Raw genomic sequence first — 24159 nt, forward strand, 5'->3', positions numbered from 1 at the left:
TCCTCCCTTCCTTAGCTTTGGGAATCAACTCAAATGTAATGACTGCAACAGTGAAACACTAAACCTAGTACAGTTGTGTACACTTACCCTAAATGTAGATGTTGCGTGTATTCACTGTTGCAGTCCTGGTTACCCTCCCACCAGCCCCCTGATTTCTCTTAGCTCTACCTTTCCTTCTTGTTTGGTATCTCTACATTTTTTTCAGGTGTATTTGCTTTTTGATGGGGGTGTACCATACCATATAATTGCTTTCTATTGTTGGGGCACCTGACATATGGGGCAAGAAACACTGATGTAATGGCGTTGGCTGCATGTTTTATACCCCTGATTTGACTTCATGGAAGAAGCAACGGCATCCAACACAGAAATCCGAAGACTCTGGTATTCAGGCCAGCTGAGGGCTACATGCAGGCAGATAACCCAAATGTGGTGACTGCAACTGTGAATACACTCAATCTATATTTATGGTAAGTGTACACAACTGTACTTTTTGAGGTTCATGGCTGCATCCATCCCAGTGATCCCATTGGCCAGACTGCATGTGAAGAAAATTCAGTGCTACCCGAAATCAGTGTTGCCTCAACACTCACCCTTGGATACTTAATTCTTCTGCCCTGGATTAGGATAGTTTCTCTGGTGGGAGAAGCTGGCTTCTCACAACCCAGCTTTTCCCTTTACCTCAGCTTCTCAAAACCAAATTCTCCAAATCGATGTTTCAGTAGGGCTAGGGTGGAGTCTGGACAGGATCCCACAAAGTACAGTGGCAAGTGGCTCTGTTTGCTCCTGAAGGAGCATATAAATCTGAAAGAAATGAGTGCCCTTCTGCAAGCTTTGCAGACCTTGCACCTTTGGAAACAAGGCACCCTCCTGGTTTACAACGGACCACACCAGAGTAATATGGTAACTAAACCATCAAGGAGGCACAGGGTCTTAACCCTGTGGAGGTTGGCACAGGAGGTTTTGCAAATGGCCACTCAGTTGAACATGACCCTCACAGCTTCTTGCGCTCCCTCTAAAGAATGTGCAGGTGGACTCTAAGCAGGGACCTTGTGAACCCCCATGAATGGACCATGAACAAACTGCTCTTCAGCAGTCATACTTCATTGGGGCATTCGGTAGATAAACCTCTCTGACGGAGCGCAAACAGCTTCCTCTGTTCTACACCAGGACTCTTATCTCCTCTGGCGTGAAAGACTGATTCCTTCTAGTGGACAGGGAAGTTCGTATATGCCTACCCTCCATTACCACTTATTCCAAGGTTCCTGCTAGAAATCCAAAAGGACAGTCCAAAGCCACTGCTCCTGATCCCTTTCTGGCCAAGACCTCATTGGTTTCCCATTGTTTTAATCTATTAAAGGAAACCACTAATATTCCAGGGCAACTATACTTTTTCACCCAACAGAAAAGTTGGCTTCTACATCCCAACTTAACCTTTCTTGGTCTGTCTGTGGATGATTGGATTCTGATGCCTAAAGGGTGCTAATTTTCAGAGGATGTGCAGGTTTTACAGGAGGCCAGGAAGCCTAATACCCGGAAATACCTGGCCAGTTATAAAAGATTCTGCTGGCAAAAGCACAAACGAACCACTCTTGTCTGAGGGTTCCATTGTACTTTATCTCTGAGCTTCTGCAATCTGGGTTTGCCTACTCATCCAGTAAATCCCTTTTGTCAGCAGTTATTGCCCATTTCCTCTGGATCCTCAGTCGGGGCAGAGGTCAAGATTTTTCTGAATGGAATCCTGCACTTTAAGCCTCCAAGGAAACTAATTACTCCACCATGAGATTTTAATTTTTTTTGGAAAAAACTCACTCTATCCCCTTTTGAGACAGCTGTCTGCCATTTTAAAATTCTACACACACAATACCATCCTTCTATTGGCCCTAACCTTGACATGCGTGGTGACTGCACTTCAGGCACTCTGCTACTCTTCCACAAGGGCAGGGTAATGCTTAGAACCAGTCTTTGTAATACCTAAGGTAGTGAATGAATTATCCCTCAATCAAGCCATTCATTTATACTCCGTGACAGGCAGCTGAAGTTCTATTTGAACAAAACACTGTCAGGAAAAACTAACCAAATATTTGTTTCATGGATGCCAAGCTGGGTCAACTATTCTCCAAGCAAACCATTGTATCCTGGGCATTGAAGGCTATCTAGTTCTGTTACTTGCACCATAATTGTCTTCCTGCCATAACGTTCCACTCTGGTGGTTGCTTCTGATGCTTTCCACAAGACTGATGCTTGCTCCATCTTTGGAGCAGCCAATTGGTTCTCTGTGCATACCTTCAAGCACTAGTGCATTTTCCTGATGTCCTTCAAGGATGCATCTGCAGTCCTTACAAATGGGTTGTCCTGTCGTCAGGCAGCCCTTCGGTCGGCCGGATTCCAAAGTCTGGGTCTGGCCTCGGCTGGTGTCGCACTTCACCCGACGTCATCTCTGCTGGTCTTCGGGTATGAAGGCATCAGCTGACGCCATTTTCCTCAGTCTTTCTTGCCGCGTGGCGCCCGAAGCAGAAGCTGTTCGCAAGTGCCGGTCGGTCAGATCCAGAGATTACTACTACCGAATACTACTTCGAAGACTTCTAAAAGCTAAGTACCCGTTGGGGACTCTTTCTTGCCTCAGCCGATGTCAGAAAAAGTGAATAACTGTTTAACTTGTGGGAAACAAATACCTCATAAAGATTTCCACTCTTACTGCTTACCTTGTTTAGGCCCAGACCACGACGTAGCAGCTTGTTTAGCCTGTGCTTCCTTCAACCGACGAACGCTTATGCGTCGGTCGGAGTTTGCTGAACAGTTTTTCGGCTCAGATTTTGCGTACATTATGCCGTCGGATCCTCAGACTACTCAAATTGTTAAACGCAAAGAAAAGGACCGACACTCGCGGTCCGCGGTTTCGGCTGAAACCACGGTTAAGCAAACCGCGAGTGTCTCTGTTTCGGCCAAAACCGAGAAAACGGTTCAATCTTCAGCCGAATCCATGACTACTACCGAGGCCCCTTCTACCCTAGTTGATTCGGCCTCTGAAGTTTTGCCTACTAATGTGGTTTCTCTAGAATTATCGGACACCATCCCTTTGGATGTCTCTACTCCAGCACGTGGTGCTGCTAGGCCTCCTGCAGCCATGTCTATAAAGGCCTATGCCAGGGCTAACGCAGCCAAAACTGCTAAGTCTGTGCCTGTTAAGCCCCCCTCTCACAGGCCCAGTTCCAGTTCCCAAATGCTTACTCTGGCAGAGGATCTCATCTCTTTAATAAGGGGATCCCAATCTCACCCAGACAGGGCCTCTCAACCTCCAGAAAAGAGACCTAGAGCAGACCCCCCTGAGCCAGTGTCCTCAGATGACTCTTCTGATACAGACCATCCAGAGGCTCCTTTTTCTACTTATGAAGATTCCGATGCTGAAGAATCTATTCCTTCTGCCTCTCCACCAGAGGAATTTTCCTTTGGGGAAACCTTACATGCCATGAGAGAGCAATTCCAATGGCAGGGACAAGATTTCTCAGATTCAAGAAAAAGGCTTAGGACCTTTTTACACTTACCGCAACATAGGCCCTTAGCTATACCTCCAGTTCTTCCTGTTGTGGATGATTCATTTAATGATGCTTGCACTGCTCCAGATACTTTACCTCCAGCCCCTGCTAAGCCCGATAGGTTTTACAGGGTACCGGACACTCATCACCACTTATACAAGGCTCCTCTTGCATTTCCTGAGACTATCTCCCAGGGGCCTAAGGCAGTAGCTTTGACCTCAGCGAAAAACCCTCCCTTCTGAAAGGGAATCCAGGTCCTTGGAGAGATGGGGTAAAAAAGTATACACCTATGCTACTCTCTCAGCTAGAGCTTTGAACTGTCAGTTTCATATGATCCAATACCAAGAGTTTATGCTTGATCAGTTAACTAAGAAACTGTCCTCTGATTCCTTAGATAAGAAATATGTTCTAGAAATGGTGAATAACATTCAGCAGGTTAGTAACCATTCTTTAAAATGTGGCTATGATGCACTGGAGGCTTCATTTAGATCAGCCTTGACTGGCACAGTTATAAGAAGGCATGCATGGTTGAAAGAACAGGTCTTGCCGGATCATGTTAAAGCAAAGCTATTAGATGCTCCTATGGATAAGGTCAGTCTATTTGGTTCACCTGCCCAACAAGTAATGAAGAAAATGGAAGAGAAGGCAAAATCTGTACAAACAGTTAAAGATTTCTTACAGGTTCAGCCCCCAAGGTTTAGCAGGAACTGGCCTTCCAAAAATTGGTACTTTCCAGACTCCTCTAAATCTCAGAGAGGCAGGAATAGGCGTTCCAGAGGCAGAAATCAATCCAGAGGAGGTGCCTACGGGGGACGCCAGTGGCAAGGCAATAATCGAGGCACAGATACAACCACTGCCACAGCTACAGGACAATCGCAGTGACTTGGCTCTGACACCGCCTACCAGGGAACAAATAGCAGCACCCTTAGGCGGAAAGTTAGCCTTATTTTCAAAAAACTGGCACTATATCACAAGAGACAAGTGGATTTTGCAAACTATAGACCAAGGCTACAGGTTTCATTTCCACACCTTACCAGTAAAAAGAGGAATGCCAAACCTACCACCAAATCAGAAGACAGAAGCTCTAAAACAAATAACTCAATTAACAAAGATGAGAGCTGTGGAAAGGGTACCACCTACAGAACAGGGCAAGGGATTTTACTCCAGACTCTTCCTAGTACCAAGAAAAGAGAAGAGTTGGAGACCTATTCTCGACCTGTCCGCTTTAAACACATTCATCATTGTTCCAAAATTCAAAATGCTGACCCTACAGCAACTTCTTCCCATGCTGGGCAAGGAGTGTTGGCTGGTAACTCTAGATCTCAAGGAGGCATACCTGCACGTCCCCATACGACCAAATTGCAGAAGATACCTCAGATTTCTTGCAGGATCAGAGCATTATCAATTCTCAGCATTGCCCTTTGGCTTATCTACTGTGCCCAGAGTGTTCACGAAATGCCTGGCATCAGTAATCGCTCATTGCAGGCTTCAGGGAATCCAAATTTATCCATACTTGGACGACTGCATGATACAAGCGGACAACAAAAGCAAGCTGACACAAGACTTAGAGTCATTTGCTTACTACAAGCCCTGGGATACACAGTCAATATAAAAAAGTCAAGACTGATACCATCCCAAACAAGAACATTCTTGGGTGCAGAGTTGGACACAGTAAAACAGATGGCATTCCTAACAGCAGAAAAACAAGAACAACTTCCTCTTTACTTCTTGGCATTAACAAAGCAGAACAAACTAACAGCAAGGAAAGTACTGCAGGCCTTGGGCTTCATGGCATCCTGCATAATCCTGGTCCCCCATGCCAGACTGCATATGAGAAAGCTACAGTGGTACCTAAAGAATGTATGGTCTCAACACAGGCACAGCTTAGAAACCGAAATACCACTAATCCCATGCCTGAAACAAGAGTTCCTATGGTGGGCTCAGGCATGCCAGTCAAACCCAGGTTTATCCTTCCACAAAATTCAAACAAGCCAAACCATTACAACGGACTCCTCAGACCTCGGTTGGGGGGCCCACATGCTGGACAAGTGCATTCAAGGCTTATGGACTCCAGATCAGCTGCACCTGCACATAAATCAAAAAGAAATGCTGGCAGTAAAACTAGCAATCCAGAATTTCAGACCATTCCTGAGAAGGCCAATTGATAAGGACAGAACACCACAGTCATGTGGTACATAAACAAACAGGGAGGCACTCATCCATACCCCCTATGCCGAATGGCTCTGGACCTATGGAATATGGCTCTGAGCTACAACATTCAGTTACAGGCAATATTTGTACCGGGAAACGAAAACATCCTAGCAGACATGTTAAGCAGAACTACCTCGGATGCTCACGAATGGATGCTACACCCGGACATCTTCAAGGCCATCACAAAGAAATGGGGAATGCCACAAATAGACCTATTCGCATCCCCACTCAATCACCAGCTCAAGAAATTCTGCACAAGGACATACCACCCACTTGCTTGGAAGGTGGACTCTCTATCCTTCAGTTGGAAAGGCCTGACAGCATATCATTTCCACCTCTTCCTTTGATGCACAAGGTACTACTGAAAATCAGAGGAACGTCCAAGGATAATTCTGATAGCTCCAAATTGGCCAAGACAACATTGGTATCCATTGCTGAGGAGCATGTCTCGGGGGGGGGGGGAAGGAACGTGGACACTACCCCTGATTCCTTTGATGTTAACTCAGAGCGACTACAACATCCTGCATCCAAACCTGAAAACTCTGCAACTGACTGCCTGGAACATTACATAACAGCAACTAACCCAGATTTATCCCAAAGGGTTAAAGACATTATCCTTGAGGCCCGCAGACCTTCAACAAGAAGGAACTATGCAGGAAAATGGATAAGGTTTGTCATGTGGAGTACTGAAAGAAGGAAAGATGTGTCAAAGGTAGATATTGCCAACATCCTGGAGTATTTGGCAGAGCTTCTCCATACAGGCCTGTCCTATTCCTCCATCAAGATACATGCATCAGCTATTTCTGCAGAATACAGCTTCGATCCCCCTGTCTTCTCACATCCTCTACTCAGGCAGTTCCTGAGAGGAATTAAGAATGTCAAACCTCCTAGGAAACCACCATTACCAGCATGGGACTTGAACTTTGTGCTAGAAAAATTGACACTCCCTCCATTCGAACCAGCAGCAACAGCAGATCTTCAACACCTATCCTGGAAAACTGCTTTCCTACTGGCAATTACTTCAGCAAGAAGGGTTTCAGAACTACAGGCTTTAATGGCAGTACAACCCTTCCTAATCTTCTATCAAGATTAGAGTATCCATGAGAACTAATCCTACATTTATGCCTAAGGTGGTATCCAGAGTGTCTCTAAACCAGGCAATCCACCTACCTACCTTCTTTCCCAATCCACAGAACAGGGGGGAAAGACTGCTGCATACCTTGGATGTACATAGACAGTTGCGCTACTACCTGGACAGAACCAAGAGCAATAGAAAAACTGACCAGCTTCTAGTAGCTTATGCAACAGGAAGGGAAGGAAAAGCAATTTCCAAACAATCTCCAAGTGGATAGGAAATTGCATAAGATTCTGTTACTCCTACCATGGAAAGCAAATTCCACAGAACATAAGGCCTCATTCTACAAGGGCTACAGCCACTACCACAGCTTTCTTTCGAGGAGTGGCTACCCCCACTACCACAGCTTTCTTACGAGGAGTGGCTACCAAGGACATTGAGGCTGCTACTTGGACCTCCGTGCATACATTTGCCAAGCATTATAACTTGCCTCTATACTCTAGATCCCGAGCAGGGTTTGCCACTGCTGTTTTGCAAGGGATCCTAACTACACCATAATTCTTCTTCCTCCTCCCCTAGTTTGGCTATGGTATTCTACCCATTTGTAAGGACTGCAGATGCATCCTTGAAGGACATAGTACAGTTTTGTACCTACCATAAATGTAGATGTCCGAACAGGATAGCATCTGCAGTCAGGATTACCCACCCTCCTTCCCCTCTGTGGTACTCCTAGGGTATTTGCCCTCTTAATAGATAGCTAGGGGGGGATCTCTTATGGTGTATTTGTTTATATATATATGTACATACATGCTTATTTTTTGTTTGCCTTCTACATTTTTGGAAACATTGGCATTTACCCAAAAATTTTAGCTATCCAAGAGGGCAACTGGCATCTGGGGCAAGAAACTGAGGAAAATGGCGTCGGCTGATGCCTTTATACCCGAAGACCAGCAGAGATTACGTCGGGTGAAGTGCGACACCAGCCGAGGCCAGACCTAGACTTTGGAATCTGGCCGACCGAAGGGCTGCCTGACGACAGGACAACCCATTTGTAAGGACTGCAGATGCTATCCTGTTCGGACATCTACATTTATGGGAGGTACAAAACTGTACTGTCTAGAGCTGCCTTTGCCAGAACAGTCCTCTATGGTCTCTTGGACAGTTCCTCTTCAGTGTAGTCGTCCACCCTATTAGATTTCTCCAAGCTGAAAAGAGAACTCAATCTGTTATGAGTACTGTGACAGTGGTCTCATTTAGGACAAAGTTGAGGAAGAACTTGCCCCAAGTCTGTCCTATTGATCACTGTAGCAGTATTCCCTCCGTCCTTATACCATCTCACATTGAATCACATGCATGGATCTTGGGGGAGTTTCCTAATTGAACTGCACAACTCCTAGCTGACCAGTTTCCTGTCATCTTCAGGCAGCTGGCTTGGAGGTATTCTGAGGCTCTTGTGTTGCATCCGTCCTTGTGCATTGATGCGCAAGTCACACCTCAGATATACTCCCTTGGGAAGGCAAAGCTTTGGTACCCTGGCCAGACTGCTACAAAACATCTGTTAATACTGCAGCAGTCCTCAGTAGGATTTCAGCTGTTAGTTCCTTACACAACTGTACTTTCTCCTGATTTGAATGACTAGTACATGCTTACAGAATTTGTGTTGGTCTCCTTTGATGCTTTTTTCTGTCTGGGTAGCAGCTCCATTCAGTGACTGCTGTTGAGAGTCCCTGTATGTTGAGATGTTTTCTTTTACAGATTGTGCTCATCTAATGGATGTGGACAAAATGTCAGTTGAAGTTAGTTGTGGCATCCTTGTCCATATCAGTGCGCGTCTTTAAGAGGTACATGCACTTAATGTGCTAGAGCTGGAGAAAAAAGCCAAGATGGGTATCGTAATTGAGGAAGTAGTCTTCCCATTGGGTACACTTTTTTGTCTGTATTAAACAAAATCATCTTAGATGTCTGCAAATCTTGAGTTTGTAGGACTGGCATTGGGTGTGCCATATGCCGAGTTCAGGGCCTCCGAAATTGATTTGAGAAAGAGGGTAGAGGGAATTACAGTGCTGTACCATAGAGGGGGGACACTGAGCAGGTGGTGAATGAGTTATTGCATACATTTTTTGGAAGTTTTAAGTTTAATCTGAAATAAAAGTGGGAGTTTTAAATGTGAATGATAGAGTAGGTTAAAAGCAACAATTTCTTGAAGTTGATGCAGTTTACTTCTACAAGCAAGCATTGATACCAGTCTGAAAAGATCATTCTGATACCAAATGTAGATTAATTCAAGCTCCGAAAGGGAAATTGGCTAGGCTTAAAACAGCCCACAAGGGCAGCTAGCCTAGTACTTGCCTACGATCCTGCAATTATGAACAACCAAGTATATAAAATCAGTTGCAAAGGTGAACTGAAAATGGAGTTTCAGGCAAGTTTACTTTTTCTTTTGCATGCTAGTGTTTGAAAGATTTAATGTGTACCCCAGTTAGTATTTGAAGGGAGGACCATTTTTTCCTTTGCCACAGGTGACTTCATGGTGGAAGGTTTTGTGAAAACAGGCTTATTAATGAGGCTTGACACTGATGTACAGTAAACAGATTCATGATGACTGAAATCTAGACTTTGCAAAACATTTATTGAATTCAGAGATATAGTTCACATTTTAGGTGAGGGATGTTTTTGATTGGTTTACAGTTTGAAGTCTAGTTAGTTGCATGCCTGTTTAGGAATTTGTGTAGTTGTAAGTGCTGTATAAAAGAATGCATAGCTGAGGCTTTGAAGTTTTGTTTTTTTTCTTTAGGGGAATCAGACCAGAGGACAAGAGGGGTGGAAGTGGAGCTCACAACTGGGGAACAATTAAAGATGATCTGAGGTATATTTTGCTACATTACATTTGAAATTTGCCTGTGCCACAAACCAAAATGCTAATATTGGGAATTAGTATCAGTTCATTTAATAAACTGTAATGTGTGTTTCCCGAGAACAGTGTGGCCAGTATAATCCACTTAGTTTGTCTCCTAATATTGTAGTGGTATGTTTTATATAGTCTTGGGATTTCTTTTTTTTCTGCAGCTTTCTTGGTAATGCTGCGTCCATATCTATCCATCCATCCACAACCATTTTTCCTAATTTTGCCCATGGGGTCGGGGTGTCACTTCAACAGTGGCAGTCCTCTAGAGCCAGGGTTTACACTGTAGGGTGGTTAGCCCTGCCGTTGTAGTTCATTCACATTGCACACTTGCATGCACACCCTTTCCTCTGGTCAATTTATGGTGTCCAATCACCTACTGTGTCTTTAGAATGCAGGAGGAAATGAGCACTTGGAGGAAAAGTAAATGAAACCAGGGAGGACAAGCAGACTCCAAACAGAAGGCACCCCAGCTGAGAGATGAACATGAGAGCCTCTTGCTGTGAGGTGTGTGTTTAGTTGGGATACTTTGCTTATTTTCTAAGAGATACTAACTTTATTTCTTTAGAGCTACTTCAGAGTTTCTCTATTGTTTCATGTAAAGCCTTTTCCATTGTTGCCCTCTTTCTAGTGTGGAAACTTGAATGTTCTTCGTGTTTCACTGTTGCAGTCATCACACTTGTGTTATCTGCTTGCAGGTAGCCCTCAATCGGCCCGTATATCAGAGACTTAGTATTTCTGCGTTGGTTGCTGTCGCTTCAGAACTGACATCAGGTAGTCGGGTATAAAAACTGACAGCCGACGCCATTACACCAGTCTTTCTTGCTAAGGAGCCTGAAGCAGATGCAGTTTGCACGAGTTCACGTCGGCCGCTACGTGAGTTTGTTTCCGAATTGAATTATCCTGAAGTCTTCTAAAGCCAAGTACCCCGTTGGGGACTTTTTTTTTTTTCTTGCTCTAACCAATGTCAGAAAAAGTTAAATGTATTGCCTGTGGAAATCTTACTGCATCACCTGTTTAGGCCCAGACCATGATGTACCTCCCTGTCAGGTTTTGTGCCTTGTTCAGCGCCCGAACTATTCGTTGTTGGTCCATTTTTGTCGCCAAATACTTTCGTTCTGTATTCCAAAATTGCTTTGGTAAGCCATCCAACTACCGAACTTCCAAAAAAAGTAAGGATAAAGATACAGACCGCAGAGGTACAAAGCTGCCGATGCCAGTTCGCTGGTACTCCGGCGCTTTTGCAGACCCTGATGCCTGCTTCATTGGATACGCAGGCCTCTACTGAGACCCGTTCGGAGTCCGGTATGCCACAGGACTCTTCGACTATGGTACTTGCGGATGTCTCTACCTTGGATGGGTCAGGAGCCACTGAGCAAGCACCAGTTTGAGGAAGATGTCCTTCATGGATGCATCTGCAGTCATAACAACTGGGTTGTCCTGTAGTCAGGCAGCCCTTCAGTCGGCCGGATTCCAAAGTCCGGGTCCGGCTTCGGCTGATGTCTCACTTCACCCGACGTCATCTCTGTTGGTCTTCGGGTATAAAAGCATCAGCCGACGCCATTTTCTTCAGTCTTTCTTGCCGCGTGGCCAAGCAGAAGCTGTTCGCAGTGCCGGTCGGTCGGATCCAGAGATTACTTCTACCGAATACTACTTCAAGACTTCTAAAGCTAAGTACCCGTTGGGGACTCTTTCTTGCCTCAGCCGATGTCAGAAAAAGTTAATAATTGTTTAACCTGTGGGAAACAAATACCTCATAAAGATTTCCACTCTTACTGCCTGCCTTGTTTAGGCCCAGCCCACGACGTAGCAGCCTGTTCGGCCTGTGCTTCTTTCAACCGACTGACGCTTACGCGTCGGTCGGAGTTCGCAGAACAGTTTTTCGGTTCTGATTTTGCGTACATTATGCCGTCGGATCCTCCGACTTCGCATTCTGCTAAAAAACGCAAAGAAAAAGACCGACACTCGCTGTCCGCGGTTTCGGCCGAAACCATGGTTAAGCAAACCGCGAGTGTCTCGGTTTCCGCCGAAACCGAGAAACCTGATCAAAATACAGCTGAATCTATTTCTACAGCTGAGGCCCCTGCTACCACTCTTGAATCGGCCTCAGAAAATTTACCCACTACGGTGCTTACCACTGACTTATCAGACACCATTCCCTTGGATGTCTCTACCCCAGCACGTGGTGCTGCTAGGCCTCCAGCAGCCATGTCCATTAAGGCCTTCGCCAGGGCTAAAGCAGCCAAGACTACTAAAGCAGTGCCTGTTAAACCCCCTTCAACCAGGCCCTCTTCTAGTTCTCAAATGCTTGCTTTGGCAGAAGATTTAATTTCATTAATTAGAGGATCTCAATCTCACCCAGACAGGGCCTCTCAGCCCCCAGAGAAGAGACCTAGGGCAGAGCCCCCTGAGCCAGTGTCCTCTGATGATTCTGCTGATGAATCAGACATAACTGACCAGCCAGAGGCTCCTTTCTCCAATTTTGAAGATTCTGATGCTGAAGAATCCATTCCAGCTGCTTCCCCACCAGAAGAATTCTCCTTTGGGGAAACCTTGCATGCCATGCGAGAACAGTTCCAATGGCAGCAACAGGATTTTTCAGACTCCAGAAAAAGACTTGGGACCTTTTTGCACCTTCCACAGCACAGGCCCTTAGCTATACCTCCTGTTCTCTCTGTGGTGGATGATGCTTTCAATGATGTCTGCTCCGCTCCAGATTCTTTACCCCAGCCCCTGCCAAACCAGACAGATTTTACAGGGTGCCAGATACTCATCACCACCTTTACAAGGCCCTCTTGCAGACCCGAAACTATATCCCAGGGTCCCAAGGCAGTAGCCGCGACCATAGCTAAAAACCCTATTCCTTCTGAAAGGGAAGCAAGGTCATTAGACAGATGGGGTATAATGGTTTACACTTCAGCCACTCTCTCAGCTAGAGCTTTAAATTGTCAGTTTCACATGATACAATAGCAAGAGTTTATGCTTGATCAGTTAACTAAAAAGCTAACCACTGATGAATCTCTTGATAAGAAATATGTATTAGAAATGGTAAATAACATACAGCAGGTTAGTAACCATTCTTTAAAATGTGGCTATGATGCACTGGAGGCTTCATTTAGATCAGCCATGACTGGCACAGTAATTAGAAGGCATGCATGGCTAAAGGAGCAAGCTCTACCGGATCATGTTAAATCTAAGTTGCTAGATGCTCCTATGGATAAGACAAGTTTGTTTGGTACACCTGCCCAGCAGGTTATGAAGAAAATGGAAGAAAAGGCAAAATCAGTCCAAACAGTTAAAGATTTCCTGCAGGTTCAACCCCCAAGGTTTAGCAGGAACTGGCCTGCCAAAAATTGGTCCTTTCCTGACTCCACAAGACCCCAAAGGGGCAGGAATAGACGTTCCAGAGGCAGAAACCAATCCAGAGGAAGTACCTACAGAGGACGACACTGGCAAGGTAACAACAGAGGCAGACTCAACCTCTGCCACTACATCAACACAGCCACAGTGACTTAATCCTAAATCCGCCTACCAGGGAACAAATAGCAGCTCCTCTAGGCGGAAAGCTAACCTTATTTTCAAAAAACTGGCACCACATAACAAAGGACAAGTGGATTTTACAAACCATAGATCAAGGTTACCGTTTCCACTTCCACACTTTACCAGTCAAAAGAGGAATGCCAAATCTACCTCCAAATCAAAAAACAGAGGCTCTACAACAGATAATGGAGTTAGCAAACATGAGAGCTGTGGAAAAGTGCCATCAGCAGAGCAAGGAAAGGGTTCTACTCCAGACTATTCCTTGTTCCAAGAAAGGAAAAAGTTGGAGACCAATTCTCGACCTGTCCACCTTAAATACATACATCATTGTCCCAAAATTCAAAATGCTGACCCTACAGCAACTTCTTCCCATGCTGGGCAAGGAGTGTTGGCTGGTAACTCTAGATCTCAAGGAGGCATACCTGCACGTCCCCATTCGACCAATCTGCAGAAGATACCTCAGATTTCTTGCAGGATCAGAGCACTATCAATTCTCAGCATTGCCCTTTGGCTTATCTACTGCCCAGAGTATTCACAAAATGCCTGGCATCAGTAATCGCCCATTGCAGACTACAGGGAATTCAAATTTATCCATACCTGGACGACTGCCTGCTACAAGGAGACAACAAAAGCAAGCTGACAACAGATTTACAAAGGGTCATTTACTTGCTACAAGCACTGGGATACACAGTCAATCTTCAAAAGTCAAGACTGATACCATCCCAGACAAGGACTTTCCTGGGAGCGGAATTGGACACAGTAAGACAAATGGCATTCCTAACTACAGAAACAAAAAGAACTCCCTCTTTACTTCTTGGCACTAACAAAACTGAACAAGTTAACAGCAAGAAAGGTACTGCAGGCCTTGGGTTTCATGGCATCATGCATAATCCTGGTTCCATTTGCCAGACTACATATGAGAAAACTACAGTGGTACCTAAAGAATTTATGGTCCCAACACAGACACAGCCTAGAAACGGAAATCCCACTAATACCATGCTTAAAACAGGAGTTCCTATGGTGGGCTCAGGCATGCCAGTCAAACCCAGGCCTGCCTTTCCGCAAAGGTCAAGCAAGCCAGACCATCACAACAGACGCTTCAGACCTAGGATGGGGAGCCCACATGCTGGACAAATGCGTACAAGGATTGTGGACACAGGATCAATTTCACCTACACATCAACCTAAAAGAAATGCTGGCAGTAAAGCTGGCAATCCAAAAGTTCTGACCTTTTCTCAAGGAAGGCCAGTTGATAAGGACAGACAACACCACAGTCATGTGGTACATCAACAAACAGGGAGGCACTCATTCTTACCCCCTATGCAGAATGACTTTGGAGCTGTGGAGCCTGGCACTCAGCTACAACATCCAGTTACAGGCAATATTTGTACCAGGAAAAGAAAACTCTCTGGCGGATATGTTAAGCAGGACCACATCGGATGCCCACGAATGGCAGCTGCACCCGGACATCTTCAAGACCATCTCGAAGAAATGGGGAATGCCTCAGATAGATCTATTCGCATCCCCTCTCAATCACCAGCTCAAAAAATTCTGCACAAGGACATTCCACCCACTAGCATGGAAAGTGGACTCACTCTCCTTCAGCTGGGAAGGCCTAACAGCATATGCATTCCCACCTCTTCCCTTGATACACAAAGTACTACTAAAAATCAAGGAAGAACGTCCAAGGATAATCCTGATAGCTCCAAACTGGCCAAGACAACACTGGTACCCACTGCTGAGGAGCATGTCTCGGAACAATATGTGGCCAATACCCCTGATGCCTTTGATGCTAACTCAGAACAACTACAGCACCATGCATCCAAACCTAAAAACGTTGCAACTGACTGCATGGAACATCACATAGCAGCTGCTAATCCAGAACTTTCACAAAGAGGTAGACATTATTCTTGAAGCACGCAGGCCTTCAACAAGAAGGAACTATGCTGGGAAATGGAAAAGGTTTGTCATTTGGAGTTCTGAAAGAGGAAAATATGCATCAAACATAGATATGCCTAACATTCTGGAGTATCTGGCCGAACTACTTCATTCAGGCCTCTCCTACTCCTCCATCAAGATTCATGCATCAGCTATTTCAGCAGAATACAGCTTTGATCCACCTGTTCATTCACACCCTTTGCTCAGGCAGTTCCTCAGAGGAATCAAGAATGTAAAACCTCCAAGGAAACCACCATTGCCAGCTTGAGACTTAAACTTTGTGCTAGAAAAATTGACTCTATCACCCTTTGAACCAGCAGCAACAGCAGACCTACAACACCTGTCATGGAAAACTGCTTTCCTACTGGCAATTACTTCAGCGAGGAGGGTTTCAGAACTACAGGCCTTAATGGCAGTGCAACCCTTCCTAATCTTCCACCAAGATAGTGTCCATGAGGACTAATCCTACATTTATGCCTAAGGTGGTATCCAGACTGTCTTTAAACCAGGCAATCCACCTACCTACCTTCTTTCCCAACCCACAAAACAGAGGGGAAAGAATTCTGCATACCTTGGATATACATAGACAGCTACGCTACTACTTGGACAGAACAAAAAATAGCAGAAAGACTGACCAACTTTTCGTAGCTTATGCAACAGGAAGGGAAGGAAAAGCTATCTCCAAACAGACAATCTCCAAATGGATAGGAAATTGCATACGATTCTGTTACTCCTTCCATGGAAAGCCAATTCCACAGAACATAAGACCTCATTCTACAAGGGCAACAGCCACTACCACAGCTTTCTTACGAGGAGTGGCTACCAAAGACATTATTGAGGCGGCTACTTGGACCTCCGTGCATACATTTGCCAAGCATTATAATTTACCTCTATATTCCAGATCCCAAGCAGGGTTTGCCACTGCTGTACTGCAAGGGATCCTAAACACACCATAATCTACTTTTATCCTCCTCCCCTAGTTGGCTATGGTATTCTACCCAGTTGTTATGACTGCAGATGCATCCATGAAGGACATAGTACAGTTTTGTACCTACCATAAATGTAGATGTCCGAACTGGATAGCATCTGCAGTCAGGATTACCCTCCCTCCTTCCCCTCTGTGGTACTCCTAGGGTGTTTACCCTCCTAATAGCTAGCTAGTGGGGGGGAGTCTTTCATGGTGTATTTGTTTGTATTTATGTACATACATGCTTATTTTTGTGTTTACCTCTATCTTTTGGAAACATTGGCATCTATCCAAAATTTTTAGCCTTCTAGAGGGCTTCTGGCATCTGGGGCAAGAAACACTGAAGAAAATGGCGTCGGCTGATGCTTTTATACCCGAAGACCAACAGAGATGACGGGTGAAGTGCGACATCAGCCGAAGCCGGACCCGGACTTTGGAATCCGGCCGACTGAAGGGCTGCCTGACGACAGGACAACCCAGTTGTTATGACTGCAGATGCTATCCAGTTCGGACATCTACATTTATGGTAGGTACAAAACTGTACTTTCTTCCCAATACTGATCGACACAAACCAAAGACTATTTTCGCGTCTTCAGTTCTGTCTAAAATTAGAGTTTCTAAGGCAGAGTATGCGCTATGCTTAAACTGGCCAAAGCGCATGCACCTGCTCCCTTGCCACAATGTCAAATACTTAAAATGGCAGAAGACCTTATGCTGATTAGGGGAAGTCAGCCTTCCCTTGGTAAGAGAGACCTGTCCTTAGCAGCGTCAACAGACTGAGTCCGACTGAGGTATCCAATTATGAAGACATACCCTTATCTGCTTATGAGGATTCAGATGCAGAGGAATCCATTCCCTCTGCTTTTCCTCCAGAGGATTTTTCTTTTGGTGAAACCTTGCATAGAGAGCATTTCCACTGGGAATGCCGAGACCATCCTCAATTCAACAAGACTCCTGAGAATTTCTAGATTTGCCACAACATAGGTTTTTAGCAGTACCCCCAGTCCTGGATGTTGTGGATGATATCTTTATGAAATCCAGTTTAACTCCTGATACTTTACCCCTCTTCCTAGGAAACCAGACTGGTACTGTACCCCCTGCTCCTAGGAAACCAGACTGGTACTAGAGTACCTGAATCTCACAAATTCCTTTTCAGAATTCCTACTGCTGACCCAGAGGTAATCTCCCAGGGCCCTAAAGGTATCAAAGCAACCAGAGCTAAGAATCCCACCCCTTTGGACAGGGATTCCAGAGCTTTGGACAGATGGGGTAAGAAAGTATATGCCTCTGCAGCTCTCGCCATTAGGGCTTTCAGTTGTCAGTTTCACATGCTGAAGTACCAACAACATATGGAACTTCTTAAGCAAAAAATAGCTACCTTTACAGACTGTGCAGAAAATAAAGAATTGCATAAGCTTTTGCGTTCTGCAAGCCAAGTCAGCAAGCATGCATTGCAGTGTGAATTTGACGCCCTAGAAGCATCTTGTAGGGCAGCAATCACTGGTTGAGTACTGAGAAGGCATGCTTGGCTTAAGGAGCAGACCTTGCCAGACCATGTCAAATCAAAGTTGTTAGACACTCCTTTGAACAAGGACAAGCTATTTGGCATCAAAGCAGAAGAGGTTCTTAAGATGGAAGAAAATGCTAAATTTAAAACTATTTCCTGCAAGTACAGCCTCCTAGATTCAGTAGGCATTGCCCTTCGAAACATTGGTCCTTTCCAGCCCCCTCAAGGCAATCTCAAACTAGACCCAGGGGAACCCCCCCCCCCAGATTAGTCTGTGGGTATGCAGAGATCTAAACAATGGCGTGCCTCCATCTCTAAAGCAGGAAGTACTAAACCAACCCCTTACAGAAAGAATTCCCAATGACTTCTCAACTCCACTGTCCACCACTACTTGTGTCCCTAGGAAGATAACTTGCCCTTCATGCAAAAAACTGGATGTGAGTGTTCAATCTCGCCGTTTGTTCTTACAAATGGGTGTCTGAGCCGATCCTCTGCTCAGAGCCGGCCGATTAGCAAAGCTCTGCATCTAGGAGAAGCTCGACCAACCTACCTCCCACAATTCCCTCTGCCTCTACCTCAGATCTAGTTTGCCGCTGCAACTGATCGCATCGATTTTGAGAGCTCTGACCAGCTTTGGGAAGATGAGCTAATTTCTTCATATTTTCTTGTGAGATCTTCAGTTTTTTGTTGGGAACTTAACCTTAGTGTGTGTGTGTCTAGGGTCATCCTTGTTGGCTACACCAATATATATAATTTATATATATATATATATATATATACAGTTTAGTTTCCTTGGGGCCTACCCTCCTAGTTACTAAGTTTAGATACTTGCAATTTTTATTGCTGTGTTGGTGGACGTGTATCTAACTTTTTCAAAGTGTTATTTGCTACTTGTACAGTTTTTTTCTTTTCTCTACAGGATGTCTGAAAAAGCCAAATCTGGATTCAAGAGGTGTCAGTGTGGGCAAAAGATGTCTGCACTGACAACCATAGCTCCTGTGTCTACTGTCTTGGCCCTCTCCATCTACAAGAAGACTGTTCTATCTGTCATTCTTTTAGTGGAAGGGTCATGACAGATAGACGCAGGAAGCTCATGGATAGGGGTCTTTTGAAGCCTGCCTTCCAAGAGGCGCTTGACAAGTCGGACCAGGCTTCTAAGTCCTCGAAAGGGTCGTAGACATCGGAGCCCACGTCATCTGCTCAGAGTTCTTCGCTTAAAGTTCGTTCACCGGTTCCACAGGCTTCGGGGCAGAGTGTCGAGCTTCTTACTGTGACCGAGCCTCGAGTCTTGGAACCGGTGTCGGAGCTTCCACCTCCTGCTATATTGAGGTCAGTACCGTCCTCTGTTCCTTCGACCCGATGTTTTTCAAGGATGCATCTACAGTCATAACATATGGGTTGTCCTGCCTTCGGTCGGCCGGATTCCAAAGTCTGGGTCTGGCCTCTGCTGATGTCGCACTTTCCCCGACGTCAGAGCTTCTGGGGTATAAAGGCATCAGCAGACGCCATTTTCCTCAGTCTTTCTTGCCGCGCGGTGCCCGAAGCAGAAGCTGTTCGCAAGTGTCGGTCGGTCAGATCCAGAGATTTCAGCTACCGAAGACTTCGAAAAAAGCTAAGTACCCCGTTGGGGACTCTATCTTGCCTCAGCCGATGTCAGACAAAGTAAATAATTGTTTAACTTGTGGGAAACAAATACCTCATAAGGATTTCCATTCTTACTGTCTTCCTTGTTTAGGCCCAGACCACGACGTATCAGCTTGTTTAGCCTGTGCCTCCTTCAACCGACGGACTCTCAGACGTCGGTCGGAGTTTGCAGAAGATTTTTTTGGAACTGCTTTTGCATATAAAATGCCGTCGGAGACTCCGACTACGCATATGGCCGAAAAACGCAAGGAAAAGGACAGACACTTGCGGCCTGCGGTTTCGGCTGAAACCACGGCTAGGCCTACCGAGAGTGTCTTGGTTTTGGCTGAAACAGAGTCCTCTGTTCTTTCTACGACCGAAACCATACTTCCGACAACAGAGGCCAGAGAGGCCCCGGCTGAGTCTGCTACAGATATCCCTACCGAAGCTAGTTCTCAAGAATTGTCTGACACCATTCCTTTGGACATTTCTACTCCTGCACGTGGGGCAGCTAGGCCCCCAGCTTCTATGTCTATTAAGGCCTTCTCCAGGGCTAAAGCTGCCAAACTTTCAAAAGCTTTGCCTCCCAAATCTACTTCTCAAAGGCCTTCTTCAAGTTCTCAGATCCTCAGTCTTGATGAGGACCTTATATCCTTAATTAGGGGTTCCCAACCTCACCCAGACAGGGCCTCCCAACCTCCTCCAGACAAAAGGCCCAGGACTGATCCCTCTGAACCTCTGTCCTCTGATTACTCCTCCGATGGATCTGAGCATTCAGACCAACAGGAAGGGGCCTACTCGCCTTGTGAGGATTCAGATGCAGAAGATTCTATTCCTTCCGCCTCCCCTCCTGAAGAATTTTCCTTTGGGGAAACTTTGCATTATATGAGGGAGCACTTTCAATGGCAAGGTCAGGATTTTTCTGATTCTAGAAAAAGATTAAGGACTTTACTGCATTTGCCCCAGCATAGGCCCTTAGCCATACCACCTGTTCTATAAAGCCCATGCTGCAGACCCAGAAACTATTTCTCAGGGCCCAAAAGGAGTTGCAGCTGCTACTGCCAAAAATCCCCTACCCTCTGAAAGGGAGTCTAGAGCATTAGAGAGATGGGGTAAAAAGGTTTATACATCTGCTACTCTTTCTGCCAGGGCATTAAACTGTCAATTTCATATGATACAGTACCAAGAATTTTTGTTAGATCAGCTGAATAAGAAGCTTTCTTCTCCTGAACCTTTAGACCGTAAATCCCTTCAGGATTTGGTACACAACTCTCAGCAGGTCAGTAATCATTTCTTAAAATGTAGCTATGATGCACTGGAGGCTTCATTTAGATCAGCTATGACTGGAGCAGTAATTCGTAGGCATGCCTGGCTAAAAGAGCAATCCTTGCCAGACCATGTCAAGGCAAAACTCCTTGATGCTCCTATGGAGAAACAAAATTTATTTGGCTCCCCTGCACAGGAGATTCTAAAGAAAGTGGAAGAAAAAGCAAAATCTGTACAAACAGTAAAGGAATTTCTGCAGGTCCAACCTCCGAGGTTCAGCAGAAACTGGCCTACAAAGAATTGGTCCCTTCCAGACACCTCCAGAGCACAGAGGGGCAGAAATTGACGTCCTAGAGGCAGAGGTCAATCCAAGGGTGCCTACAGAGGCCGTCAGTGGCAGCCTGCCAACCAGAGGAGTAGTGCCACAGCTGCAACTACAACCACTACCACAGGACTGACACAATGACTTGACTGATTCTGCCTACCAGGGATCAACTGGAAGCTCCCTTGGGCGGAAAGCTGGCTTTATTCTCGAAAAACTGGCATTGCATTACAAAGGACACATGGACATTGCAGACAATAGACAAAGGATACAGGTTTCACTTCCACACTTTACCAAAAAGAAGCGGAATGCCAAACCTTCCACCAAACCAGAAGGCAGAGGCTTTAAGACAAATCAACAATTTACTTCAGATAAAAGCGATAGAAAGGGTACCATCTATGGAACAAGGCCAAGGATTTTACTCCAGACTATTCCTTGTACCAAGAAAAGAAAACCAATGGAGGCCTATTCTCGACTTGTCTGCTCTGAACACATATCTCATTGTGCCAAAATTCAAAATGCTGACCCTACAGCAGCTTCTTCCCATGTTGGGCAAGGAGTCTTGGCTGGTGACTCTAGATCTCAAGGAGGCATACCTGCACGTCCCTATCCGACCAGATTGCAGAAGACACCTCAGATTTCTTGCAGGATTAGAGCATTATCAATTCTCAGCATTGCCTTTTGGCTTATCTACTGCGCCCAGAGTATTCACGAAATGCCTGGCATCAGTAATTGCACACTGCAGACTTCAGGGAATTCAAATTTACCCATACCTGGACGACTGCCTAATACAAGCAGACAACAAGACAAAATTGTTAAAGGACTTGGCTTATGTCATACACCTGCTACAGGCCTTGGGATACACAGTCAACATCCAAAAGTCAAGACTAGTGCCATCCCAAAGGATAACCTTTTTGGGTGCGGATCTGGACACAATCACTCAGATGGCTTTTCTCACAGAAGAAAAACAAAAAACAACTTCCAGATTATTTCATGGCTTTGACAAGACAAACTCAGTTTACTGCAAGGAAAGTCCTGCAGGCCCTGGGTTACATGGCATCCTGCATAATCTTAATCCCACATGCCAGGCTGCATATGAGGAAATTACAATGGTACCTAAGGAATGCATGGTCTCAACACAGGCACAGTCTAGAAACCATGATACCAATCATTCCATGCCTTCAAAAGGAATTCCTGTGGTGGGCTCAGGCCTGCCAGTCCAACAGAGGGTTGCCTTTCAACAAACCAAAACCAAGGCAGACCACCACGGACGCCTCAGACCTAGGATGGGGAGCACACATGGAGGACAAATTTATCCAAGGCCTATGGCCTCAAGGACAGCTAAGCATGCACATAAACCAAAAGGAGATGCTGGCAGTGAAGCATGCAATTGAGGCATTCAAACCATTCCTCCAGCAAGGACATCTGTTAAGGACAGACAACACCACGGTCATGTGGTACATAAACAGGGAGGCACACATTCCTACCCTCTATGCCGGATGGCAATGAATCTGTGGAACCTATGCCTGAATCTCAATATCCAGCTGCAGGCCAAATTCGTACCAGGAAAAGAGAATTCACTAGCAGACAGCTTTAGCAGAACTACCACGGATGCTCACGAATGGAGGTTGCATCCAGACATCTTCAAACTCATAACAAAGAAATGGGGAATGCCAGAGATCTGTTCGCCTCCCCACTCAACCACCAAATGAAGAAATTCTGCTCAAGGACATACCACCCACAAGCCTGGAGGGTGGACTCTCATTCAGCTGGAATGCCCTAACAGTATATGCCTTTCCACCTCTCCCATTGATGTTCAAGGTTCTACTGAAGATCAGGGAGGAACAGCCAAAGGTGATACTAATATCTCTGGACTGGCCAAGACAACACTGGTATCCGCTACTGAGAAGCATGTCTCAGGCAAACTCATGGCCTCTACCCCTATGGCCTCTTCTTCTAACGCAGAACAATTTCAAGACACTGCATCCAAACCTGAAAACATTGCAACTAACTGCCTGGAAAATTCCTTAAAACCAAACCAAACTGTTTTATCTCAGAGAGTCAAGGACATTATCCTGGAGGCTCGCAGACCTTCCACAAGGAAAACATACTCAGCTAAATGGAAGAGATTCCTCATTTGGAGCACATCAAAGGGCACAGATGTCGCAGTGGCAAACCTAGCACACATCCTAGAATACTTAGCAGAACTGTTCCACAATGGACTGTCTTATTCTTCCATTAAGATTCATGCTTCAGCAATTTCAGCAGAATACAATATGGACCCCCCTATCTTCTCTCACCCTCTTCTCAGACAACTTTTTAGAGGGATCAAAAATGTTAAACCTCCAAGGAGACCCCCTCTACCTGCATGGGATCTCAATTTTCTGCTGGAAAAATTGACACTACCTCCTTTTGAACCAGCAGCATCAGCAGACCTACAGTTTTTATCTTGGAAAACTGCTTTCCTTCTGGCAGTCACTTGAGCAAGAAGAGTATCCGAGTTACAGGCATTAATGGCAGTGCAGCCTTTTCTTATTTTCCACCAGGATAGTGTCACTGAGAACCAATCCTACTTTCATGCTAAAGGTGGTATTCAGGGTATCCTTGAACCAAGCTATTCATTTGCCTACGTTCTTCCCAAACCCACAGAACAAAGGAGAAAAACTTTTGCACACCTTGGATATACACAGACAATTACGCTACTATTTGGACAGAACTAAAACCAACAGAAAACCTGACCAACTTTTTGTAGCATATGCAACGGGGGTGCAAGGAAGAGCAATTTCCAAACAGACAATTTCAAAATGGATAGGAAATTGCATTCGCTTTTGCTACTCCTTTCATGGAAAGACAGCTCCTGAAAATATCAGGCCTCATTCCACAAGGGCCACAGCCACCACTACAGCTTTCCCTCGAGGGGTGGCTACCAAGGACATTTTAGAAGCTGCTACTTGGAGCTCCGTGCATACATTTGCCAAGCATTATAATCTACCTTTATACTCCAGATCCCGAGCAGGGTTTGCAACTGCAGTTCTGCAAGGGATCCTAACTACACCATCCTTCTCTTAGTACCTCCTCCCCCAGTTCGGCTATGGTATTCTACCCATATGTTATGACTGCAGATGCATCCTTGAAGGACATAGTACAGTTTTGTACCTACCATAAATGTAGATGTCAGATAGGTATGCATCTGCAGTCAGGATTACCCTCCCTCCTTCCCCTCTGTGGTATTCCTAGGGTGCTTACCCCTCTTTCAGCTAGCTGGGGGAATCTAT

General features: G+C 45.4%; 1 protein-coding gene across 2 annotated transcripts in view; it reads left to right on the top strand.

Annotated features, from left to right (window-relative positions):
- HABP4 (hyaluronan binding protein 4) overlaps positions 1-24159 on the top strand; it is a 563622-nt gene that overhangs the window by 213691 nt on the left and 325772 nt on the right. The window contains exon 4 of one of the 2 annotated variants that reach the window (XM_044059340.1): positions 9614-9685. The exons of the other annotated variant lie outside the window; for it this stretch is intronic. Within the exon in view, the coding sequence (XP_043915275.1) occupies positions 9614-9685 (72 nt within the window). The remainder of the gene's footprint in view (positions 1-9613; positions 9686-24159) is intronic. 2 annotated transcript variants of the gene reach the window in all.

The sequence above is a fragment of the Protopterus annectens genome, chromosome 17.part0, assembly GCF_019279795.1.
Source record: "Protopterus annectens isolate FY-2018-M chromosome 17.part0, PAN1.0, whole genome shotgun sequence".
NCBI classification, from domain to species: Eukaryota; Metazoa; Chordata; order Ceratodontiformes; family Protopteridae; genus Protopterus; species Protopterus annectens.